General features: G+C 35.7%; 1 protein-coding gene across 5 annotated transcripts; it reads right to left on the bottom strand.

Moving 5' to 3' along the window:
* Window positions 1–473: 473 nt before the first annotated feature.
* LOC115452802 (snake venom 5'-nucleotidase) lies at window positions 474–26874 on the bottom strand. Of its 5 annotated transcripts, none has more exons than XM_037440747.1 (16): window positions 26165–26476; window positions 23906–24601; window positions 20318–20438; window positions 19422–19529; window positions 18413–18499; window positions 17930–18096; window positions 17409–17507; window positions 16418–16540; window positions 15518–15683; window positions 14628–14806; window positions 14236–14391; window positions 10768–10947; window positions 9953–10077; window positions 9413–9526; window positions 8676–8772; window positions 474–8162 (listed from the first exon to the last, which is right to left on the bottom strand). In XM_037440747.1, exons 2-16 carry the CDS (start codon window positions 24053–24055, stop codon window positions 8079–8081), a joined length of 1956 nt encoding a protein of 651 aa, XP_037296644.1. In that variant the 5' UTR covers window positions 24056–24601; window positions 26165–26476; the 3' UTR covers window positions 474–8078. The 5 variants fall into 5 exon arrangements, with proteins under 5 accessions (XP_037296644.1, XP_037296646.1, XP_037296650.1 ...); XM_037440749.1 differs by having other exon boundaries at window positions 23906–24417; XM_037440753.1 differs by having other exon boundaries at window positions 23906–24347.

Here is a 26874-nt window from a genome sequence, read left to right as displayed (position 1 = left end):
ACCAAAATATTTCTTATTTGATTATCTATTTAATAGTCCCTTGCAAATTAAGCGGCAACAGCCCAGATGGGTGTGGAACGGACTGCCAAAACGAATGTCCGTAGGTTCAAATTCCAGGGGCACACACCTCTGTATTTTGTATATAGTACAGTAGTAATATATATAAATTATACATTAAAATAACGATACTGGCTCTTAGTTACTGATAGTTTGTTAATCACTAAAAGGTCTGAAGTTGAAGAAGAGGTACTGTTACTAGAAAGGTAATAAATGCGATACTGAAAAGATCAGAGTTACTGTACAGATTATAAAATTTACTGAAAGGATACTAACAACTCTCAGTGAGTTACTGATTCGCGGTAGTTAAAGTGATGTAAGAGCAGACAACTAAAAACAATTTCAGTGGCAACCCTATAGATTCCGCATAATTTTGATGATAGATATGATTAGGATAATGGCAATAAAACACCCAATTAGTCGCACTAATATAATTAAACAAAATAACAAATGTTAGCAACGTAATCTCATTAAATATATCACATGGTCGCGTCGCATGCGCACTCACATCACACGCCACATCGGCACAACGCGTGCTTCATAAGACTTCGCTTTATTGTGAACTTGAGGTCAAAAACCAACAAATAGATAATCCATTCAACAGATACGGTTATCAAGTGGTAAATATCTCAATACAGTCTGCCTGGACATGTCTCGCAATATCTATTATTTATAATGTTTAAAATTATTTCGCATTAGGGTCACAAATACAGGGTCATTTGACACCACGTTAATTATGAAACCATATAATTGTATCCTTGAAAAGTTTACTTTACCATGTTAGTTTAACCATAAATATAGAATTAATTTAACATGCCCCGTGGCTACTACTACGCGAATAAAATTTGTAGGAGCGATCATAGCATCAGTCAGAAATATTTCATACAAACCAAATTTCCACTTACTACAAAATTATAAAAACAAAAACCAAACACTTAAACCGTTATTTTTGGTAAAAATATTCGTTATTCCCGGATGATTTTGGTAGAATGTTAGCAGAGCTAAAGACGACTATGTGGTTTCATTTAGTAACGAAATGTCAAAATGACCCTGTGTACAAAGTGAATGAATTGCGCCTATCTATGCAGATTTCTAGTGATTATAATATATTGGCAAAAAAGTGTAACCAAGTTAAAATTAACCAGAGAAATTCACAAACGATTTTTAACATGAAAACAATCATGGCAACCAGACAATTACAAATTTTCAAGTTGGTTGTATATAATTGTTATATCGCCGCTCTTGTAAATGTATCTGAAAGTACTTGCGCAATATATAGCTGCAAGAACTTGCTAGTTGAAACTTTAAGATTGACACACAATGCAATATCAAAAACATATATAGATAATAATCAAAAGTGATGAAATATTTTGTTTTTTTGTCCTCAAGCACACAAGGCTAGCGTTACAAAGTGCAAACTATTTTAAAACACTTATTAAATATTACTACTTACAATAATATCATTTGTTCATAAAACACAGATCGTTTTGCGGAAGCTAAGTAATCTTATTGCTTTATTGGCGACATAATGATTTACCGCCATCTAGTGACAGGATTTAAAATTAGATTTTTTACATTTGGTAATGATGATTATAAAATATACCCAAAAACTTGTGTTCGACCTCATATTTTAGGTCGAAATTCCCTAATCACCAACGTTTAATGAAACCTCAAATCCTTGTTCGCACTACAGTTAGTATTTTAGAATAACAATGTCACTTAATTTTATTCATCATTAGAAATAGAGAAAATCAAAAGCCGCTTTTCATTTCATTATTAGCGTATTTTGTAGAAATTTTGGTCGTTAATTTACTTTGGGTGTGATAACAAGAGAAATACATACAGAAACTGCAACATGATAACAAAACTTAAGTGGCGTGAATACAGCAGTAATACAATAGACAAAGATAGAAATTGAGGTATCCCCATTCTCCGAAGTCGGTTAAAATTACCCAAAAGATATGCGAAAATTATTACATCGTCAATATGACTGACAAGCATTGGTTATCTGAGGTAGACAATATTTAATGTGCGATCAAATTATATTTGGTATTGCATACTGTTACAAAACTTGGGTTTGTCATAACGTACAGACAAAACTTAATTCAATTATTAGTTCAAGTATAATTAGTATTGCGGTCAAAAATAAAGGAAAAAAATTATTGCTTTAGTAGGCAAACGAGCTTGCGGTTCGCTTGTTGGTAAGTAGCATCCGCTGTCCATAGACTTTGCAGTGCCAGATGCACAACCAATCCGTTGCCAACCGGGAAATCTTGTATCCAATTTTTTTAAGATTTCAATCAAACCTAACCGCTAATCATCGACAGCGGAAATGAACCAATCAGAACAGTTTGTTCAATGAGTTATTTTGATTGGGTCTTTCTTACCATTTATCCGATAGCGTATTGTTATTCTAATTGGTTGTTACAAATATGGCGAACAGTTGAGTTATTTAATGATATTGTAAATTGAATAATTTTTGGACTTTTTACTAGACATTTTGTACTGAAAAAAATACATTACTTGACCTTGACCTCTAAAATACAACTATTATTTTAGCTATTTTTGCATGAAAGGCACTTAAATACGTAATTTTGCAAATCAATATTTGTACTGATACATTTGTTTATTTTTATATCTGATTTGCACTATCATAAGATCAGAAATACAAATATTTTTTAATATGTACGTAATCTTAATATAGGAGTTTAAAATTAGGCTAAACAACTTATAATGTTTAGACATTGAGGAAAACATATTACTATTCAACAAATTCATGAATTCCTTATTACAGAACGTCATTACACGTTTAGAAATGTACAAATATACCACCATTACATATAACAAAAACTTTTACACAAATTATACTTTTGAAAAAAAAGCTTATTTCTCTTTTTTTCCGAATTTCGAAACAAGCATGTTGCTCGCGTGTTAGTATGTTTCAATCAATTGTATATAAGGGCATATTATTGCATTTACAATTTTTCAGGATTTGCTTATTGCTTACATAATATTGAAGATATTTAATTTAATACAAGATATTATATGTTATAGTACAAACATGTTATAACGACATTGTAAAAACCATATAATCTGTAATCTATATTCGGTTGTCATTTGAGACCATAGGTTCTCAACGTAGGCGATAACAGCCTCTTGGGGGCGTTTGAGAATTTCGAAGGGCGGGGGGGTCAGCAGAAGACCTGGAGCAAAATTAGGGGGACACTGAGCTATTACAAACCGGATGTACGCAGTGTAAAAAGGCAGGCAGGCATATCGCTTAATTTTTGATATTGAAGGCGTTGTAATCATTTTTATGACGTGTGCGAAATAGAAGGAAAAAACATATTTTTAACCTGGACAGTGAGTAAAATAAGGTTGAGACACAGTGCTATAATCGATACCCTTTTTAGGTTAGTATTTTGGGACCTTTCTATTTAATCGTTATAACCAGTTTGTACTGTTCTTACAAACGTCTATATACATCTGTGATAGTAATACTAATACATTAGTTTGTTTTGATACAGGGAGTGAGACAAGGCATTGTTCACCTATAACTGTTGTATATGTTTATTTGTAAATAACATTTGCTTAAACCAATCATTGGCAGTTAAAAAGGTAGTTTTCTAATCAGTAGCGTAGCTAACCATATAGGGGCACTATGTCTATATTTGTCGGGGGCTCTTCAGGGCAGTGTAAACTTTTGGGTGCCCGCATAGTTTAAAGTATGTATGGGCCAAGAAGGCTCTCAAAACTCGGGGGGTATCATTGATACGGCTGATACAGCGGTTGCTACGCCCCTGTTTCTAAACTGAGACGTAGGATCAGTTGCGCTATTAAAGCTTCCATGGTTGTCACGTGAACAAATTTGTGCATTAAAAAAAAACATTACGTATATATTTGTAATAGAAAAAATACTGTAAAACGTGCTTGTTAAGTAAAAAAAATAAAAGGAAGTTATCACACATTATACTTACAGTGGATAACCCTAGACACATTGGCCTATGGTAGACATGGTAGACATAATAAAAGATATAAGGTCCTTTCCGGAAGCTAGTCAAGTAGAAAGCACAACCTTGCTAAAGCCTGGATGCCACAATTCGGGCTTATTACATATTTGATCAAATCTATCCTAATCTATATTTTCTATTCATCGGCTACAATGAACTATTAGGAAATATTTACACTGACCGAGGCATTGTAAAGGCCTTATAAACTCTCTTAGAATAAGCTGTATATTATGTAGGAAATAGGAATATTTTTAATGAATCGCTCAATTACACAGTCTATAATATTGATATAAATTTTATGTCAAATAGGAAGGATTTGTAAACACACGAATACAATACAAAAGCGTTAGTGTTTATGAAACGCAGCCTTTATATCTTCGTGGCATCGCTTTGTCCATGGTTTACACCGCCATTTTCAAGATAAGACTCCAATTACTCTGTTTCAATTGATTACGAATATGCAACAATCTTAAATTCCTTTTTCTTTCGTCTATGCAATAATCAGAATAACCTTTTTCAACTTACTTTTATTGGTTTATTATCAAGATAGAATTAAGATTAAAATCGATTGTCCATAACGTTGTGATTTCTTATTAAACATTAATTTTTTTTAGGTACATAACTGGGTTTTCCAATAAATGTTATATTTATTTTTTTACAAGTAAGTCTTACTCTAGATTTAAAGACTTACCTAGTAAGAGTATATATCCTTATAGTGAAACTCTAATTTAAAGTTTTTGGTGTTCCATAACATGCCTGGGGAAGGCACGCCGCGCCACCTCGGTCATTGTACAAGCGACTTAACACGCCTTAAATCTATTCACATTATATTCAGATAAATAAGCGTTTTTATATTTTAAAAACCGTACGCGACTTATTTTGTTAGTCTTGTATTTTTTACATTTTTGATTAAAAGTGTGATGAAAAAACATTATTTGTTTTTTTTTATCTTCAAATCGGAATGAAAGTCAATTATTTCATCATATAAAAATAATGAAACTTCCAAAACTAGCCCTTTACTTAAATAATTCTCTAAAAAATTTTGACTACATAAAATGGTAACTTATGCGCGATAATGATATGTTGATGATTTTGAGACGTAAAAATAATCTATGGGTCTTGTGTCTCCTGACACCACTAATTTCACACTATAGTATGTATTCTCCATGAACATTATTCGGAATATTTTAAAACGTCCATACACGTCATATGTTTAAATCTATAATATTTTTACATGACGTGTGTGGATGTTAAGTAATAAGGATTACGTGATCGAATTAAATTAAGGTATGGACCTTAAGTTTAATAGAGATTCCTTGTTCTAAATTCCGAGAATTATCATAAAGAATTCTACTCCAATCTATTTAATATGCTTATTTTATAACAAAGCAAAATATTGTTAATTTGAGAAAAAAATATAAATTTCTTATAATGAATGGAATACTAGATGAGGTAGATGATCCGATGACATCAGTGCAATTACCGTATAACTGCAGATTTCAACAAAAAATCCCAATCGCTTTTCCGACCTAATCCAAAAAAGATAATCAGAATAAAATTATTATTTTACATATTTCCATTTGACTTATTTAAATTGGTTTATTTTCAAGATCAGATTGAGATCGTTTATTGTAAACGGCGGTAAGATTCGTATTTAGATTGTATCATAAATGTGACAATAGCAATTGTTTTGACAGGCGTCTATTCACGTTCCAAATTTATGCAATGTTTTTTTATCAAGCGATCTTATTGCGACGCGTACTGTGCACGTTTGTGACGGAAATACTTAATTTAAGGGCTTTACTAAGCAGTTTCATTGTTATAGTACTTGTGAAAAAACGTGAAAAAACAATGAAAAAATTCTATACCACTTTTTTATACGACCAATGACTAAAAAAGTTCAATTGAAGTTCCTCACCGTGTCCATATAAAATAACTGAATTCTTCATGAAACTGAATACAATGTTTTCTTTTTTTGGCAATATTTACAGTTTTCTCACTGACATTCCATAAAACATTATATTATTGCTAAAAATAACTAACACGATTAATAAAGCTTTATATTAATTATTGCTATGCTTTGAACGGAAACCATATAAATATCCGAAAAATAACTCTTCTTAAAATAATTATTGCTTGGCAAATAATTTAAACTTGAATTCTATGAAACAGATATCGACTTAGACCAAATCTGATCTGACAAAAAACTTATTACTAGGACTTCGATTTGACTTAATTATTTTTAAATTTTAATAAATTTACCCACGACTTTTTAGAAGCCGTGGGTAAATTTTCAAAAGATGACAAATGAGTTAAACTCGTTAACAAATAATGCAAATATATACAAATAATATTTGTAAATGGTAACAAAAAGTGTAATGTTATTCTTAATATACAGGTATTTTATTGCTGTTGTATTTGTTTCAATATCAAATTATTATTATGGTATAACCTGACCAGAAAAATAAAACACCTGCTTTGGAAACTCAAATTTTGTTTTTCGTTTCAATGTCAACATTGTCAGTAAAAGAAATGAGTTTCATATTTTACCACAAAATTACGAGTTTTTTATTTTCGTGGTCAGACTATGCATCTCATCGTGAGAAAGATACCGATTTAAATCAGACGTAGTATACACTACAACTAAAGATTATTCAGATAAATATTGTATTAAAAAGATTAAAAAGTGAAATTTGCTATGCACCAACAATAAATCATACAAATAACTTAATCCCTATTTCTGTGCTTATTGTTTAGTATTCGAATATAAAATATCACTCAAAACACACACAAATATGGTTAAAGACTGATGCAATACTTTTATGGGCAGTAAAATAACAACATTTCCAAAAACGTCATTATACGTCATAAAAAGTAATCAAAAATATCAAACATTTTAATCACTATAATTATTAATTTAACGGATCATGGTACCGAAGCAATGCAGGCCGACATAATAATAACCATCGATGCTTACGTATTTATTTATTAAAATTATATTTAATTTGCACTGTACCGTATGATACTTTTTTATGTAAAATATCAAAGACGTACCTTGACGTTTGATATTATCATGTCGGTCGGTCTGATCGCCTTGTAGGCCTTTGCTGAAAGGAGGGAAATCTAAGACATTTAGCTATACCTTGTAATTTATTCTTACAGATATCAATTTGAATGTCATATAGCATAACTTTGACAGCACACTGTACAACCAAGCATAAATTTTAAATCACTCAAGTCCTTTTTAAGATACAAGCATAAACTAAATTGTTATCACTGAAATTTGACATACATTACCTCCAATAACATACACTTTGTATTTCACTTTAATATTATGACGTTTATATACGTCCGACTTGTTCGCGATCAAAACACGAGCTGTTCGAGTATTAAGCCTCATTCAGACGTAGCAATTATACGCAATTAGTACTTTACACTAATATTTTTTTGAATATCTCTCAAGACTCGTATACGTCAACGCGGTGTAGAATTGCCTCGCCATAGCGCATGTTCAGACTGCTTAACTAATGTAATAATTGCGTAGGTTTATTTCTAGAAATAATTGAAACGTTTTAATGAGGCTTTAGGCCAAATGTAGGGCCTCGTTGGCGTAATTGCCGTAGTATTATAGCCGATTTTATATCTCTTAGACTCAATCCTATTTCCACGCTGTTAGGACGGATATATAGATTTATGATAGAAGCTCGTTCATATTATAACTTCGCTTTAATAGAGGCCTATCACAAATTTTTCGGCCTATCACGCAGATTATCTCGAGGCAAACGTAGGACGCATACTTGATGAAGCGAAGGTCATTCTGTATGTTTGTATTATTTCGTTTTCTTTATTGCTTTAATAGAAGAGCAAGTCTGATAGCAGCTCCCACACTTTATAGCCAAGACTGACGATTCACTCTGAACGTTGGTTATTGAAGGTAATCTAAGTAAATGAATAAAATTAGTTAAAATGTTTGTACCACACGAAGCAGCCGAACGGGCTGACGAGCGAGTTCTAAGGGGAGTTCTCGTCTTCCACCTCCTTGATGACGGCGTCAGACTCCCAGCGAGCCCGCTCCGCGAGAAGGGCTTGCAGTTTCTGGAAATAATATTATTAGTATAGGACATGAGATTACTGTTTTTCCGTAGATTATTTTGAGAGTCTGAGTAGCTCAAACACTAACATATTTATTTCTTGCTTCTGTCGAACAGAAACGGAGATACAGTTTAGAGGCCATGGTAACAATGGTAGTCACCGGCATTTTGAGAATGAAGTTTTAATTTCCGTGGACAAGTGTTTATAGACAGCCGTGATATTAAACGAGCGACTAGCTCGAATCGTCATGGGCATAATTAATACGACGAAATTTTAAAGGCCGAAATATCCATGCATATTAATTATTTTTACGTTTTTCTTTCAACTGCGAGAACTAATCACTAACTAGACGTGAATTTAAATTCTTTACTTGCCAATACTTGTTTAGTTACCCAGATTAAAGGTGAAACAAAATGTATGAAAAATGGACCTTAAGCTATAACCTTAAGGGTGTTCAAAATGGAATAAAATGCGAACAATTTAAAACTAGGACCTTAAAAGCAGTACATAAAATACCTCTGGTTTATCCAGAACTATGATCCTGTTCTCCACTTTGGGCGCCAGCTCGCACGACTGCTGCTCGAGATCGTCCAGTGACGCGCGGCGCGTTAACCTATCGGCAAATATATGAACAACGTACAGTGACGTTAGTAAAAAATATTGCATATTGCATGGACGTGATTATACGTTCATTAAAAATTCTATGCTTTTAGTAAGTTGTTATCGAGTATATAATATAGTTATAATTGGAACGACATATCACGTTCGTCAGAGTTAATGTACTTTTGGACGTGCGATCACGTCCGCCGTCGATTTCTTAATGAGTAATATATTTAAACATAAATTGTCTCGTTTTTAAATGTAGTATTATTTTACATATCTCATCCAAAAGAAGGAGGAAGTTTATTATTGTAAAAATTAACACAAAATATTATTTTGACCAAAGGAATTATTGCATCAACGGGCCTCCGGTCATCTGGTGTACTGTGGAGTTAGTTTTGAAATGTATGACGGACGGTTAGTACTGTCTGGGGCCGTCCCGTATACGCCCAGGAAGGTCACCACAGGGTTTGGTTTCCGGTGCAGGGTATACAGGGGTAGGAACTCGGTCCAACGCTCGCTCGGATGATGCTATACTCCCGAGTGTCGACACTTAGCCGTAAGACGTAAGCCGGTGAAACATAACCGTACCACTCACCCTCTAAGTGGTGGTAGGGATACCGCGTTTTTTCCCCGCGAAAAAAAGTGTGTACCTGTGGTGTGCGGGGTGTGGCGGGTGTGCGGAGGGCTCGGCGGCGGAGGAGGCGCGGCGGAGCGGCGGCGGGCCGTCCAGCTCGCTGCCGTCCAACATCTTCACCAGGCTGTGTCTGGGACCGACATAACAATTATATTACAATAAAATTAACGCGGTAATGAGAAATTCAACTTTTAACCATCACAAAAATATAGGTCTTATTTCAAAAGACTCTTAATTTTTTTTTATTTGTAAGTAAAATTCTTTACCCTAATAGAAATCCAACTATCACTTTTTTGGGTTAAAAGGTAATACAGAGTGTAATCTATATGTGTATAAAATTTCATCAAAATCCATTCAACAATTCCTATAATTACTTCGAATATACCTCCAAACCTGTTCACAATCTTTCGTTTCTAAGAGAGTGCTTGTGTATTGCACACACTCGTGCACTATAATATCTCCTGCGTCTGATCTCCGTTGAGATTGGCCATTGTAGCCATAATGCGATTAAGAGGGATAAATTAATTCAGTATAGGAAATATGTTAACGTAGTTACCTCCTACTGAGTGTGACGAGGCTCTGCCTGTGTTTGGACGGTCTGGACTTGCCCGTGCGCACGTTGATGGCCGCGAAGTGGTTCTGGATCGCCATCCCGATCTCTGGGCACATGTCCTCCGATATCTGCACACATTTTAATTTTTAATTATATCATTCAATACCCAGTTACAGAAAAAGTTTTTTTAGATTACTTCAGTGTAATGAATTGAGAGTAAAACGACTTAATGACAGTGGTTCGTTTTAAACTTTGTGCCTGCTCATTACGTGCATCTTATACCTTATAACTACCTAAATACTCTATACCAGAGGTTCCCAAAGTATAAGTAAGTTCCCCCCTGCTGCCTAAAATAGAAATGTCCATGCCCGCATTTCTCTTCAATGCAAGGTAGAGGAAGCCAGGGGACACACCAAGTATTCCAACATGAAAGTGAGATTGTTTGTTACGCCTTCACCCTTTTGCTATTCAAACCGATGATCATGAAATTTTGCATATACGTTGTCAGAGGTACAAGACATACATCTTTCATCCAGAAAAAGTCATTGTTCGCGCGGCATAGTAATCGATGGACAAAATCTACATTAACGCCCTCCTTTACATGTGGCGCCTTCTAAAATGGCCGCGCCCCCCACTTTGAAAAGCAATGCACACAACTGCATCAGAACTGTGTGCCTAGGACCGCAACAAACGTGCTCCCGTGCGGGCGTGCATTCGGTGTGGAGACAACAAGGATTGCCTCGGCAGGAGGCCCTTGAGGATTTATGGCTATCCACCTTCCGCCTAAGGCTCCACACTTCCCCCATGTGTATACTCACGAGTATAGGACACTTGGGCAGCATGTTGAAGCCGTCGTTGCCGGCGTGCAGGTACTGCTTGACGCACAGGCGGTACTTCTGCTGGCGCTGCAGGTACTCGTCGCCCACCTTCACCACCTGCTCCGCCACCCGCGCCCCCGCCGGCCTGCTGGGGTCGAACGCGAACGACACCCCCGCCACCTGTGGGACAAAAATGGATCGATCAATTATTTTCAAATTTTTTATGTTTTTGTAATATTGTACAACTTTTATAGTTATTTATATTAAAATACTTTATTTGTAATTATTTTATTATAAATTTGTCAACATTGAAGGTAATGCTTATATTATGCTCGCGATTTTAGACGCGTGAAAGAGTTTTCAAGTATGAATGTCCAACTATATCTTTTCTCGGGATGTAGCCTATATCCTTTTCAAAGTCTCAAACTATCTTCATACCAAATGTCATCAAAATTCGTTAAACTTTTTGAATTTATAGCGTTTATACGGATAGACAAGGTGGGGGACTTTGTTTTATAATTTGTAATAGTTTAACAAATTTCTCATTCAAAACTGCTAGTTATGTCCGTAAACCTTGTGGTATTATGAGCGTTTACGTGCCGCGCGTGAAGTCAACTATAGGTAATTCTTCGCAAAATTCACTCACACAGAGCCGTTGCGTAGCAGTGTGCGTAGAGTTAGCGCGTCGGCTATCTTTATAGTCAGACCAACCAATTTTGATCTTTTCGCTTTAATTATCTAATTGGAATGTAACTTATGATTTATGAATTTATGATAAATTAAGAATTCTATTATTAAATATATAAGAATTCATCATGAAATAGTTTATATGTATCATTTTGTAATTATAAAAAAATAAACATTTTTAACAGAATTTTAACGGCAATTTTACAAATTGCTTTTTCACTTTTAAATGCAAATGCATTTGCATTTAGAAAGTACCCTTTAGTAAAGTGGAGCTCATCATGAAGCCGAAAGATAGGCACCAGAACTCCGTAATCAGACAATAAATCAGGAAAATTACTGTGCTACGATGTTTATAATGGACCACATAATTACTCCATAGATCTGCAGTTTTTAATATTTAGCGTATTCAAAGTTTAAATTAAGTCATTAGAAATTACATATTGGAATTTATATTTTGAGTCAGAAGGTGTATGTAATGAGATGTCATTTTTAGGTGTATAACTAAAAAGTGAGAAATAAAAACTTCTTTTTCGGAAGTTGGTTATATTTTTTGGATAGTTTTTTTTTTTAATAGGTATTGCTATATATCATATCAGAAACGATCACGATGGAGGAAAATGGCGTCAGATTTCTGTAACCACCCCTCCCCTATCGACTACTGCAGTCGCCCACCTACTAACCACAGAGCGCGCTGGTGCTACCGTGGCCTGCACGATTCTACTAGTTGGCCGCCAATACAGCGGGTACCGCATACAACCGCGCACGCCGCGGGCGTAAAACGAGTTTTGAAATGTGCGTTTAGTCCATTGAAATGTTACAATTTAAGGACCGAATATTGCATTTCTTGGAGGACACAATTTTATTTTTGGGCCATGTGTGGGGGTCAATAGAAGCTTAACCTCAAGTTTGTGCGGTCGCCACCCTTGTCCTCCGGCCGCCATCTTGGAAAAGGGGTGAAAACACTTTTTCGCGATATCTCGGAAACTATACGTCTTACAAAATTTTTGTAAAGCCATAATTTGTAGCAAATTGTTTTGCCTGCAAATATGTTTTTTCTCCTTTATCCCCAAATGGTAACTCATACCTTTTCTACCTGCATAACATTCGATAAGTTAAATTTGGTAAGTTCTATGGCAAAGAAAAGAGTTAGGAATAAATAAGTAAAGTTGTACGAATTTAACAAAAAAATTGTAATAATATATTTACAATAAAAAAAATCAAAAATAAGTTAAACATTTTGTTTCGACCGGATTCTCATGAGCATTGACGAACCCGGTAAACTTTGGAGCGCTGTAACAGCGTTTTAAATGAATGAAATAAAAAAAAAAATATAGGGAACAATTTTCCTCAAAAGATCATTTACAAGTTAGTTTGAGGTAATTTTTTTGTAAAATGTAAAAAAGTTATAGAGCAAAAAAGAAAACTTTTATAAACATTTTCTCACATTTTTGCTTATAACTTCTTTATTTTTTTAATTTAGGGCAAAAAGTTATATAAACATATTTGTAGGCAAAACAATTTGCTACAAATTATGACTTTACAAAATTTATGTAAGACGCATAGTTTCCGAGATATCGCGAATAAAGTGTTTTCACCCCTTTTTCCATGATGGCGGCCAGGGGACAAGGGGGGCGACCTCACAAACTTGAGATTAAGCTTCAATTGACCCCCCACACATGTTCTAAAAATAAAATTGGGTCCTCTAAAAATACAAAGCTCATGTAACATTTAAATGGGCTAATTGTTTTTAGCTTAAGGTTCCATTTTTTCCTTCGAGTAACTATGCTCAAGTGTTTAATGAGTAAAAAAAGCAACAACCATAACTACAGACGCATGTTATAACATTAGTACATCAATCTTTTAGCTTTTGCTTTAGCCGAAGTTTCAGCGTTGTTACGTTTCCTTTTCTTGCCTAGAAATAGCTTTACTTCCCATTGTGTCTGAAACATAATAATATAATAATAATTTATAGTAACTACTAAAATTATTGTCAATCAATAAAGAAAAAAATATTTTACTTACTAAAGTACTAAGATGTGGCAATCACTGTATACACGTGACTATTTTTTCTACGCACAGTAAAGTCCAACTGGAGTCTCGCCGGAGCGACGAGCGATACGTCCTCTCTCTAGAAAGCCTCAAGGCGGACTAATTTGAAACGATTTGCGCGTTGCGTTTTATAGTGGTATTTAAAATATTTATAGAAAAATAACAGAACTAATTTTGTAGAATTTTTAAATTGTATGTTTTTAAGGAGATGTTCTTCTATTATAGTAATCCAATATTATATTCAATTAAGTAAGATATAGTGATAAAAAAAAATCATTTAAATGACCAACATTTCTGAAATTTTCGAATTCTTTGAATTTTTATTTCTCATGAATTAAACATAAAAAGATATTTTTTCTCTACTAACTTTTTTCTTCAGGATCTTTATAGTTAGATAAAAATAACATATTGTTATGTTCCTTAGTGGTTTAAGATATTTTGAGCTTCGAAATAGACGTTCGAAGCGCAAATTTGAAAACCTCTGTTCAGTAATCATTAAACAATTTACAAATACTCAATAAATCTAAAAATTTTCTCTACTAACTTTTTAGACAACAAAATTTTCTATAATAATTACTAATTCATATGTTTTTAAAATAATGTTTTGATGGATATTATCTCCTTCGAAAAGTGCTGTTTTTGAGACATACGGCGCGCGGATGCGTAAACGCTCTTATATTTAAAGATGGCATTAGATGATATTTCTATGACCTCCCTGAATGTTAACCTCACCTGAGGGAACCTGCCCTCCAGACTGGGGTACTTGCAGACCGAGTTCTCCAGGACCTGCAGGATGACCTCGCCGGTCACCTCCACCACCACGAGCGGATCCCTCATCGGTATGATTGTGGACAGATCTCGCAGTGTGAAGTCACCAGCCGCGTGGACCTGGAAACATCATAATTTATTTTTAATATTTCAGTACTTATTTATTATTTAATATCGATGAACTTTGGAATCTTTGTAAACGGCTTGAACAGATGGTATTGAATCCTGAGCTTTTCTGTCAAGCATTGGGGTTTGAGGTTATCAAGAACCCATTAGTTCTGCTTCCCTAACTTCTCTGCGCGTGTGCATAACATTCTCAACACGACACATTAGCTCATCTCGTCTTGCAGTCCTACCTGGTCGGATCTGAAGGTGCCAGAGTTGAGCAGCACCAGGTCAGCCCCGGTGGCGGCGAGGAGTACGTCGCAGACCCAGTTGCCGAGGTTGCACTCCTCGCGGCGGATGCAGGAGAACCGCCCCTCGAGCGGCACGCAGAACTTGCCCAGAACCTCGTCCATCTTGCCCTCGATCATGGCTGGAAGGGAATTATTGTACATACATTATAAGCGGCGATAGCATAGTTAGTTGTGGAATGGACTGCCGAGACGAATGTTCATCATCATCATCAGCCTATATCTTTGTCCACTGCTGGACATAGGCCTCCTTCAATATGCGCCATTTTACTCTGTCTTTAGCATTCGAATATTCGTAGGTTCAAAAGCCAAATCACGCACCTCTGATTTTTCTAGTCATGTGTGTATTATTTGTGAATTATTTATTTAGCACTTCATATACAAAAGTATACAGGCGGACTTATTCCTATAGGCATTCTCCAGTCAACCTTAGGGTGGTGCAGAGATAATCATGGTAGGTGCATGAAAGGAAGGTAAATAAAAGGAATTATCATTTGCTTTAACGGTAAAGCGGCCATAGCCTAGTTGGTTGTGGAACGGACTGCCGAGACGAATGTCTGCAGGTTCAAATCCCAAGGGCACACACCTCTGACTTTTCTAAAAAATTATGTGTGTATTCTTTGTGAATTACCGCTTGCTTTAACGGTGAAGGAAAACATTGTGAGGAAACCTGCATACCTGAGAAGTTCTTTATAAAAATTTTGAGGGTGTGTGAAGTCTACCAATCCGCACTAGGCCAGCGTGGTGGACTAAGGCCTAATCCCTCTCAGTAGTAGAAGAGGCCCGTGTAGCAGTGGGACAGTATATAATACAGCGCTGATATTATTACTTACAAGAATACTTCTCCACCTTCGCCTTCAGCACTTCGTCCTCAGCGTAGGAGCTGGTGACGTGGATGTCAGCGATCTCCACCTTTGTGAGCCCCTCGTCGAAGCTGATGCTGATCTTGGAGAACTGACGGAAGTCCGTCCCACTCTTAACTATGTATTTGTTGTTTACCTGCCGAGATAAAGAATTGTTTTAGGTCTATGGATTTTTTCTTCATACTAACTTACTGGTGGTATGTCTCTCATATGTGATAGTTGGCCTGGGTAGGTACCACCGCAATGTCTATTACTGCCGTCAAGCAGCACCGTGTAGTGTTCCGGTTTGAAGGACATTGTAACCAGTGTAACTACTGGACATAATGAGACTTAACATCTCATGTCTCAGGATGGCGAGCGCAGTGGAATACCAAAGTACTGTTTATGGGAGGTCGTATCGTTCACCATCAGGTGAACGGCAAGCTTATCTCGGCATTCAAAGCATAAAAAAACCTAATATTGTATTTGATATTATGATGGTATAAAACGATGATATGATGATGATGTCTTATTACGAAATGTTTTTTTAACGAACTTTAAAAAAAAGGTTGTCAATTGATTTATTTTATGTATTTATATCGATACCTTTGAGATTTATGATTTGATTTCATTGATTGCTTTTTTATTTATTAAAGTAGGTTCGGGAAATTTTCTCATTACAATAAACCTTAGTTTTGGGTACATCATTTTTAACCAAATTCAAAACAAGGAAGAGTCAGAACCTCTTCCAAAATTGGTGGTTTTTAATGGTTTTTGAAAGCGATACATTTTTGTAATTTTTTTCTGTAATATTTTTTTTAATAATTATAATTAGTAATTTTTGCATATAACATTATATCCCTGAAAAGACTATGGCAGCTCCCCACTTACCTCTAGCACCTCGTAGACGTGGTCATGTCCCCCGAGTATGAGGTCTATATCTGTGTCTCCCTCCGCTAGTTTGATGTCGTTCGGTGTCCGCATGTGAGTGAGAGCTATCACGTATTCACAGCCCTGGAATATAATAAAGCCCCTTAGAATGTCCCAAAACTTCTGTCACAGACAATGATAGTCGGAAAATATAATTTTATATCTTTCTTTCTATTTACCCAGTAGCCTATACTGGGGCTCTATATCTAAATCTGTCACAAACGATGATAGTTAAAGAGAATCCGATATATTGTTTTAGATCCTTCTTTCTATTGACTCAGTAGCATAGCTTGCCATAGAGGAGCCCAATATCTATATTTGTTGGGGGCCCTTTAGGGCAGTGCGAACTTTTGGGCGCCCGCTTAGTTTAATGTAGATATGGACCAAGAGGGGCCCTAACGCTCAGGGGTCCTGTATCACTGATACGGCGATCCATTACAGTACGTTTCTGCCGACATTAGACAATAATATGGAACCAATAGTCCCCAGCAGTATTTCCCGATAAATACGACCTGGCGACCTTCAAAAACAATATTCCCACCTAAAAGGCCGGCAACGCATCTCTATGCTTGGTATTGCAGATGTTAATAGTGATCACTTACCAACAGGTGAACCGTATGCTCATTTGCCCTTTATCTATATATATAAAAATGAATCCCTATTTCCCTTGGTCACGCTATCACGCGTGAACGGCTGGACCGATTTCACAATTTTTTTTTGTTGTGTTTGTTATTGTCATGAGAAGGTTCTTATGAAAGAAAAAATTCAAAAACTTGCGCGGAAAATTAGAAAACTTAACGATATTAATTTTATATACTTAATTGTCAATTGTTTGAAACAACTATAAGCGATTGACAGAATGCGCGCTGAAAATTCATAGTTAAGACGGGACAACGTCTGTCGGGTGGACTAGTAACATATAAAAGGACGGTAGCCTCGCCCGTGTATTTACCTCTTGTTTCAGTTGCGAGGCGAGCTTGGTGCCCGCCTGTAGGAAGTCTATGAAGGTCACTTCTTCAGGGTTTATCGTCGCTAGCGTCTCCAGCCATTCCTGTAACAATAATGACACATATACATGAAGATTTTGATAAATATATGTATATGGCATTTCTGTTGTGCTAGTTTATATCTATATGTGTAAAAAAAATCAAAATTGTTGCCAAGACTGAAGATACAGTGGTACAACCACATTATTAACATTGAACATATTTGATCTTTTGCATACTGTCTTTCTCTCCTCTTTCTCTCTCTCTCTCTCTCTCTGTCTCTCTATGTGTGTGTATGTATGCAAGAACGTCACCAGCCGATGGCCCAGGGGAGGACAAATTGATATGAAGAATGAGAAACACTTAGGAATTTGGTTGCTTTACATATGGCAACTATTTTAGAATCTCTTTGGGCAGCTGCTCCTCCCTGCCCCCTCCCCCCTCGTGTGCGTGTGTGCGTGTGTGTGTGTGTGTGTGTGCGTGTGACCTGCTCGACGAGTCCGATGAGTCCGATCCTGTGTCCGTTGCAGACGACGGCGTGCGTGATGCGTCCGTCGCCGAGCGGGCGGCCGGTCTCGTTGTCGATGACGTTGGACATGAGCCACGGGAACGAGCACTGCGCCACCAGACCAGACAACACCTCCAGGCCGAAATCTGACGAACACCATGACAATAGTGTATACTTGAAGACGTAATGAAACGATTTGTTCGTTTGTTCGAGAAAACTATTATCGATATTTTTTATCGATACGTTTATTTTAATTGTTCTTTAAGACCATCTATTATTCTTCATTGAGTAAAGTATTTTACAAAAAATAATTTTAATTTATTTTTATTCAATCGAAATTTATAAAAAAATAAATCGACATTAATAAAAATCTAAATACTTGTAAACCACTTAATATTGGATGCATATTGAGATGTATCAATGTTACAATTGGCCCATCACGCAACACCCTGTATATCTCACCAAAGTCATGATTCCCGAAGACGGCGCAGTGCGTCCCGATCTCGTTCAGCACCGGCACCATCTGCTCGCCCTTCGTGAACGTACTCACTACAATAACCAGAAAACAAATTTAGCTTTTATTACATTCCATTCAGAACACATTTTCCAACTCTCAATTTGAAACATCCCTTATATGTCGATGACGTACTACTAGCCAGCTTGGAGAAAAAGCCTGGACCCTCTTAATGGTAGAAGATACCAGTCACTGGGTAACTATTATAAGATCCTATGTTAAATTAATTTTAAGTACTTATATTAGGAAAAAATACTTCAGGACTTGTATAAACATAAACCTAAATAAAAAAAAAAATACTTTTTATTTATTTTGTAACAATTTGATTATTTTTTTGATAACGGCAAATAAAAATTGGAAAAGGCAATAACTCAACGTTTCCCTCTATATTTATTTTATTTATAATTGAAACTTCAATTCTCTATGTTACATTTTTTTCACAAATTGGAATCAGTTCAATTCAAAATCTTGTAATCCTGCGCAGTGCCCAGTAGTGGGACAGTTTATCGGGCTGTTATCATCTAAACTAGTATAATAAAAATAAGAGATTACATTTTTTTGTATGTTAATTACTAACTATATTTTATCTCGCGGCCTCGCCCGCGTGAAGGAGCTTTCCGGGATATTTGTTTTGCCTGACTTAATTGATATGTATCGTTTTATTATGAACAAATTACACAAAACCATTCTAAATTGTCGGCTATGTGTTATTCTGACGTACAACCAATATTACTGTAAAGTTTCATCCAAATCCGTTCAGCTGTTTTTTCGTGAAAGACGAACAAACATACGTACATCCTCTCAAACTTTCGCATTTATAATATTAGTAGAATTTTTAAACTTAAATCAACAAATTCTTTTAGTAACATGAAGCTATATTCTCTGAAATTTTTGCTACTTTTATTCAGGGAATAGACATTAACAAAGGTGAATGAGTAAAAGCCATTGAATACTCACACATGCTTGGTGAGAACACATCTCCACTGAAGAGTACCAGTGGGTTCAAATGTTGCAGAGACTTGACCGCCGTGCTGAACCTTAACGCACCGCCCACAGGTTCCGTGTCTGGAAGGGTAATATTGCAATTTCAATGTAAATTTGAAATATAGATACTCTCCTTTTTAGTACACGAATGCAGTTTTATACTATGATAAATTATTAACTATGATGTCACTCGATTGATTTTTCCTAACCGAATTTCGGCGGTAAATCTCAACGGAGATAAACCACGCAGGAGATATTATAGTGCACAATTGTGTGCGCAATATACAAGCATTCTCTGTTCCTTCACGCTCATAATAAAGGGCAATCCGACATGACCAGAGAGAAATCAGGTGCATGACCAACGGCTTTACGTGCTTTCCAAGGCTCGGAGGTATCACACCGCCAACTCCTGACTTCAACTGTGACTGAGTAATTTTTTAAAAAGGAAAAATCCAGTCACAATTATTTTGTCCCGACCTGGGATTCGACTTCAGGACTTAAGCACGGTATTAGCACTTGTACTTGTACAATTACAACCACGCCACCGACTCAGTACAATAATATCAGCCCAGTATTTTACTATCACACTGTTGAGCAAGGGCCTCCTCTACTACTGAGAGGGATTAGGCCTTAGTCCACCACGCTGGCCTGGTCCGGATTGGTAGACTTCACACACTCAAAGTTCCTATAGAGAACTTCTCAGGTATGCAGGTTTCCTCACGATGTTTTCCTCCACCGTTAAAGCAAGCGATAATTTACAAAGAATACACACATCATTTTGGGTACCTGCGGACATTCTTCTCGGCAGTCCGTTCCACATCAACTAGGCTATTGCCTCCATCAAGACAGTAAAAAAATATAACACTTACTGGTAGTCTGTTCAATATTGTACACGTCGTTGTAGTGCACGATGACCACCTCGTCGGACATGCCGCGGCCTGACAGCTGGCTCACGGCCCGCCTGCCCACCTGACGCACCTCCAACGACGCCTGAAACACAACACTATTTACTGAAAGACCTACGGCCATAGAGAAGATGCCTTTCTCCTTAATAACTTTTTTTTCACGGCTATTGCCAAGATGCCTATCTCCTTTCTTAAAAACATTTTTATTGCTTTGAATGCCGAGCTAAGTTAGCCTGATGGTAAGCGATACGACCGATAAACAGAAACACCATCGAACACCTTGAATTACAAAGTATTGTTTGGTATTCCACTATCGAAAGATGCATAATATATTTTCTGTCTGTCTGTATGTTATCGATTTTCTCAAAGTGTACTGTAGGTATGGATTTTTATGAAATTTTGAATGGAGATAGTTTAAGACCCTGGAAAGGTTATAGGCTATCCCAGGAAAATATTTAGCACGACTTTTATCCCGGAAAACTCCTCCAAGCGGGCGAAGCCGCGAGCAAAACTTAGTAAATAATATAAGCCTCTTGACCTTCGTCTGTTAAATGAACGATCTCAATACAGTGTATTTATATTGTGCTGATGTTTCTGTATTGTATTAAACATTTATGTCTTTTTCCCGAAGGGGTAGGTAGAGGCGCAACTGGTGTACGCACTTTCCCCCGTGTGTATTCCGTGATGTGATAGAAGAGACTATGGCCATATCGAGCACAAATTCCATACTCCGGGCTTATACTGAGTAGAAAAGCCCAATATCAGTATGCCCGACCCAGGATCGAACCCGAGACCTCAGAAATGCAGTCGTACCCTACGCCACCGAGGCAGTCATCATTCTATTATTGGAAATCAAAATTGTTGACATAATTACTCTTTATGGCTCTTATGGTGGTACTAAAATTACAATTCTTTAAAGAAATATGCGGCTCATTTTTCCCCTGTTTATTTTTAATTTCGAGAAACTCTAACTGTAAATATTCCCCTCACAACAGTACTCAAAGTTCGCCAATCACACAAAAGGGTCACGCGAGGTCGCCGCAATTCATTCGCAAGTGAGACATCCGCCCCGTGCTGGGGTCGATTTTGGTAACTACCCGCTTCCTGTACAGCGGAGAACATGCAGCTTTGGAACACGCTTTATTCTATAGCCAAATAGGAACACGAGTAGCTTAATGAAGAAATTAGCAGATAATCGGAACAGGTATTGGAATTAGCAGAGTCGAAAAAGAGAGGTATTGAACAGATATTGGAATTAGTAGAGTCTAAAAAGAGAGGTATTGAACAGGTATTGGAATTAGGAGAGGCTACAAAGAGAGTTATTGAACTGGTATTGAAATTAGTAGAGCTATGCTAAACAATTTTATCTGGTGCAATATGGGTTTGACTGCTTCCAAAATCACAAAAATCATCATAACGTGACTTTACAGTGGAGTTGCATACGGTCAAGCTCAAGGACCCTTAAAAAATTCCTCTCTCCTCTCATTCCTTCTCCTTAGAGATCAACAATGCATTTCTTCAATATGTGTTCAAGGAAGCTAATGATTTATAGTTCACAACAGACAACAAATATCCTTAATTCCAAAATAATTACCACAATTTCCATTATTTTTTTTCACAAACACTATAAACAACTACTTGTATGTTCGCACAGCGTGCATTTAAATACGTAAGAGTTACAAAATACAGGGTGGCATGCAAGAACTAATTCGATAATTAAATCTAAATGGATTGCGAAAACGAAAGCGAATGTCTGACTGAAATAGAAAAATCTACTTTAGGTCATGCACTAATAATGGCTGGTTTGCGATAAAAAAGGAGTCTGCGGAAAAAAACGATAAAAAATGGTTTTACGATAGTCTAAAGAACTACATTACGTTCAAAATAGGTATTAGTAGATTATTAATACTCTCTTGTTAATAGAGGAGGCCCGTGCCAAGCAGTGGGACAGTACATAATACACGCCTGGTAATATTATATTATTCAAAAATCAAAATATGTCGCCTGCTCGTCAAAATAAATCCGACGTATTGTAGATGGTATAATTAATCTGAATATCCCAATCACAATCCGATTTCGAGAATGAACCAATGAAAATAACTCATTCGTTAGCTTGTCAAAAAAATCTTTGTTCTGCTTGGTCCATATTGACATAGATAAAAATGCGATTGGAATTGTTTATTGAAAACTGTGGTATGTCGCTTCTTAGGTCGATGAAAACGATGAAACACCATCCAACACCTTGAATTACAAAGTATTGTTTGGTATTCCACTGCGCTCGCCATCCTGAGACATGATATGTTAAGTCTTATGTCCAGTAGTTACACTGGCGACAATGACCTTCAAACCGGAACACACTGCAACTTGGTGGCAGAAGACATTGCGGTGATACCTACCCAGGCGGACTCTCACATATGAGAGACCTACCACCAGTGTTTACGTCTACTTAGATCGGTGCCTATGAATGACATAATTAATTAAATAATCATCAAATAGATGTTATACAAATACTTGTGACTAGTTGTCCCGTCAGACCATTTAATACTTCATTTTTATATCCTTCAATCGGTAACGGCATTGTATAAAGTGAAAGTAGTATGATGTCATGATCCTTAATTGTGAAAACAATGGCCGACACTTGTGAAACTGAAGGTTGGACGTCCAAATACATAATACATCATTTTAAGGTTTCTAATAGGTTAAACCAAATCATTGATATGTTGGAGTTCACGTATGTCTAGTGGTAGGATATATTTTATATCCGCTAGGATTGCGACCACCAACAAGGTGTTAAAACCCGCCATAGTGGCCCATGTAAGTGTATCTTGTTTCGGAATCAGTCTGTGTTTATCCCGTTCCAACAGGCCGGCATAACTGTGTCGACTGCCGAGCTGCAATTATTAGGTGGACCCCATACCACTTACGATTACGTGCAGTTGGATCACTCTGCAGTGAACGTATAAACAAAATACGTTTTTATTTTGTCATTGTGCAGTAAGAAACAATGAATCAGATCAACCAAGGTGATAGCAACGTATTACAGAGAAACAAATTTTTGCAACCAAACAATAACAACCAAAACATACTACCTCTAATACTACAAAAATAATAATAATAAAAACGCTACCACTAAAGTACTAGCAAATAAAAATACCGCGACTACCTTCAAAAACTAAAAATAAAAAGGTACCCCAACAACAACTAACGGCCGATATCAATAGCGATCCCAATTACATCTTAGGAGAGATGGCGCTAATTGTTCAGTCAAAATAAAGTATGCTTGGCATATTTCTAGATGACTTATTTGAATGTTATTTTTAGGCAAGGAATGATGAGATAGGCAAGCCACTCGCCTGAAGGTAGGCGTCATGACTGCCCATTAATATTACGAATACTAGCTGCACTTTGGATTATACAGCGCCCATCATGTGACAATAAATGTTACTTTTCATAATGCCCAGTTTACACTAGCTTTAATTGGCTGTAGAAAAAGATGGTTTATTACCCTTGATCTGATTGGGATCGTGCATTGATATTGGCTGTATATCGTGCCTGTTTTAGCCATCCGACGACGGAGCGCACGCCGTCTGTCACCTCCCCTGGCACGTCGACACTTGTAGACTCGATGAGGGAGCTCCAACGGGAGCGCAGTGCCGCCTGCGCCGCGAACGACGCCATTTTAACCACTCGAACTACAACCATTGCGGATTCACAACATTGCCACTCAGTGCTAGATTTTCAGATGGATAGTAGGTACCCAATACGCGCGTCACTACCAAGAAGGTACTACTTCTCGCAGCCACATCATATATTATTTTGGGGAGTGCGTCTTCACATTGTGTATTTAAAACATTGGCACTTGGTACTATAGATTAAACTGGGTAGTAGGTAGTCAATATTCACATCACTATCAAAAAGGTACTACTCTCACAACAACATATTTTTATAATTTGTAGATCATTTATCACACTTTGAGACACACATTACTTTACTGCTGTTAAAGGTTGTAGTTTGAGTACACACATTTAATTTATAAGATACTTATATCACCACTATCTTGTAGACTAAGATCACAAATGGGTTCAAAATTTACAATAAAGCATCTTTTACAACTCAGGTATTTTAAATAAAACTATTTACTATTCCGACCAATTTAAAAGGTACTCAATTCACAACAGAATTTTTATTTCCCGCTACTCTTCATCTTATTCAAATATAACACATATCAGACCTCCTCCCTATAAACAACTGAGGATGTTTCTCAATCAATTTAATAATTCAACACAAAGTGTACACCAAAATTACAATCAAGACTGAACCTGAAATTAATGATTTAAAACAAAATGTTATGTCTTTATCATACATATTTACATAGGAATTAACATTATTTTATCTAAGCCTTTTGGCAGAGACAGAGATAATGAATGCTTGCATTCAACCATTTGTACCAAAGCTGGGTGATTGTAAACTTCAAAATAGTTCCTGCATCGCTAATTAAATTTGTTTAAAGGAAAATTTTATACCAATTAACATGCTATATTAACGAATATTTTAAATGTGTTACTTCCTCTATCCCTTGAGGGCTAAGTAGAGTTTGCCAAATCTATTTCTGTTTAATGATGTGAAAATTATTTTAGGCATATGAAGAACAAAATTATATTTTGATTTTTTTTCCTCTATATTCATAAGTATTTAATACATTGAAGATTATTTTTATCTATTTTTTTATTTATTATCTATGTGTAAGAAATATATTAAGACTAATTATGGTACTTATCAGTTGTAGATGGTATAATTAATCTGAATTCTGAGACCACCTTGAACTTAATACTAGGGTCAGGGATACAATAAATCCAACTGATAAAAAAATAAACAGAAAAACATAATTTCCTGACTATATCAGATACATATGACCTTACTAATAAGTAATAACCATTTGCATGTCTGTTTTACACAGTATTTTTCTTGCTCAGTCTAGTCACAATTAACATTAGTTGCGGAGGGACAAAAGATTGTATAACTATTACAGACAAATTTCGGCATTAGGCTCATAATATTTAATTAATTTTCAAACGATATTAAAAAAAAAAAATTTAAAATCTAAGCTTTGTAAAACAATTGAGAGTTGCACCTATATTATTCTGATGCCTCTAAATTTATTTTATGATCAATGTATTGAAATCAATTAAGAATTATTGGTATAGTAAAATAGAATATTGATTAAAAAAATTAACAACATCTAGAATAGAGTCTGAATAATAAAGAAATGTTGTGATTATAAAGAATACAGGTTTATGTGAATTTAAAAATTCTTATGGTTATATCAACATTAATTCTTCTGGACAGAGCATGAGATATAATTTGCTTATGGTATATTAAAATTTAATAATTCAAAACAGCCTTTTATGCTAGCAACATGTGTTAATGCATTTTGTACACTGTTAAAAAAATCAAGGTCGGCGTAGGCATTTTCATATACAGCCCACACATATATTTATAGATAGAAAAAATCTAGTTGAAGCTATCAACAATATGTTTTTAGATTTCTATTTTGAAAGTGATTTGATTTCTCTTGTGGGAGGGATAATGTAATAATGTCACCAGAATGTGAATTTTTACAATGATTTAAAAATATAAACTATCTACAAAATTGTCACTTTGTTTTCAATTACAATTGATTGGATTCTGATGTTTCCAGAATGTTTTAAATACAACTTTCTAGAGTAAATTATCTTTACTCTAGAAAGTTAAATGGTTTAAGCAATTTTAACACATCAAATTGACACGATTTTTTTACGCAATCAATCTTACGAAACAAACGAGTTTCGAGGCGACTCCAAGGTTGAAGATTACATTCCTATATTTTTTCCCACAATTTTTCACACGCGAAAAATCATCACAAACGCAAACTAACGCGCAAATGAACTAGGTCTTCGACACCACACTTTGCATGACAATGAAAAAACCTAGGTCGCCGCGAATGGCTATTTTAAACCATTTCCTTGCGAACATATTTTTCAAAACACAAATGACATAATACTGCACAACAACACTAAATGTTTGATTTGCAGACGTGTAATGCACAAACGTGTGTATTCCTTTCCTCGTATTATGTTTTTAATGCTGAAAAATGTTAAAATTAATATCACTTACCTATCACAATGAATGTATTCCGTGTGTTACGCTTCTTGTCACAGAAAAAAAATTGCTATATAGTAATATGATTATTTAGCGTTGTTTTTAAGCGCTTTATTTTTATATTTTAATTCAAAAATACTTAAAAATATATTAAGCGCATCTACAAATGAAATTTCGTTGCCGTGCCTATTTAATTGGATTGTCTTCTCATGCTAAATAAAATCATATCAAACGTCAGTTTCGATCGGCGAGCTGTCAAAAATACTGTTTTACGTTCCATTTATCAAAAAAAAAACGTTTCAATGTTTCTGAAGTTTTTATCGTATTTTTTGTTCATAAACTTGCTGAAATCGTTTTTGCTGTATTTATGGAAGCAAGTATTT

This window comes from Manduca sexta, chromosome 4 (genome assembly GCF_014839805.1).
Source record: "Manduca sexta isolate Smith_Timp_Sample1 chromosome 4, JHU_Msex_v1.0, whole genome shotgun sequence".
Lineage (NCBI taxonomy): Eukaryota > Metazoa > Arthropoda > Insecta > Lepidoptera > Sphingidae > Manduca > Manduca sexta.
The sequence above is the reverse complement of the archived record's forward strand: the minus strand, read 5'-3'. Positions and strand labels throughout refer to the sequence as shown.

Coding starts and splice junctions, on each gene's coding strand:
- LOC115452802 (XM_037440745.1), bottom strand. CDS start 24,055: ATGGTTGTAGTTCGAGTGGTTAAAATGGCGTCGTTCGCGGCGCAGGCG. Junction 18,500..19,421: donor TGTGTTCTCACCAAGCATGT/GTGAGTATTCAA, acceptor TGGTTATTGTAG/TGAGTACGTTCACGAAGGGC. Junction 16,541..17,408: donor CCTCGCAACTGAAACAAGAG/GTAAATACACGG, acceptor ATTATATTCCAG/GGCTGTGAATACGTGATAGC.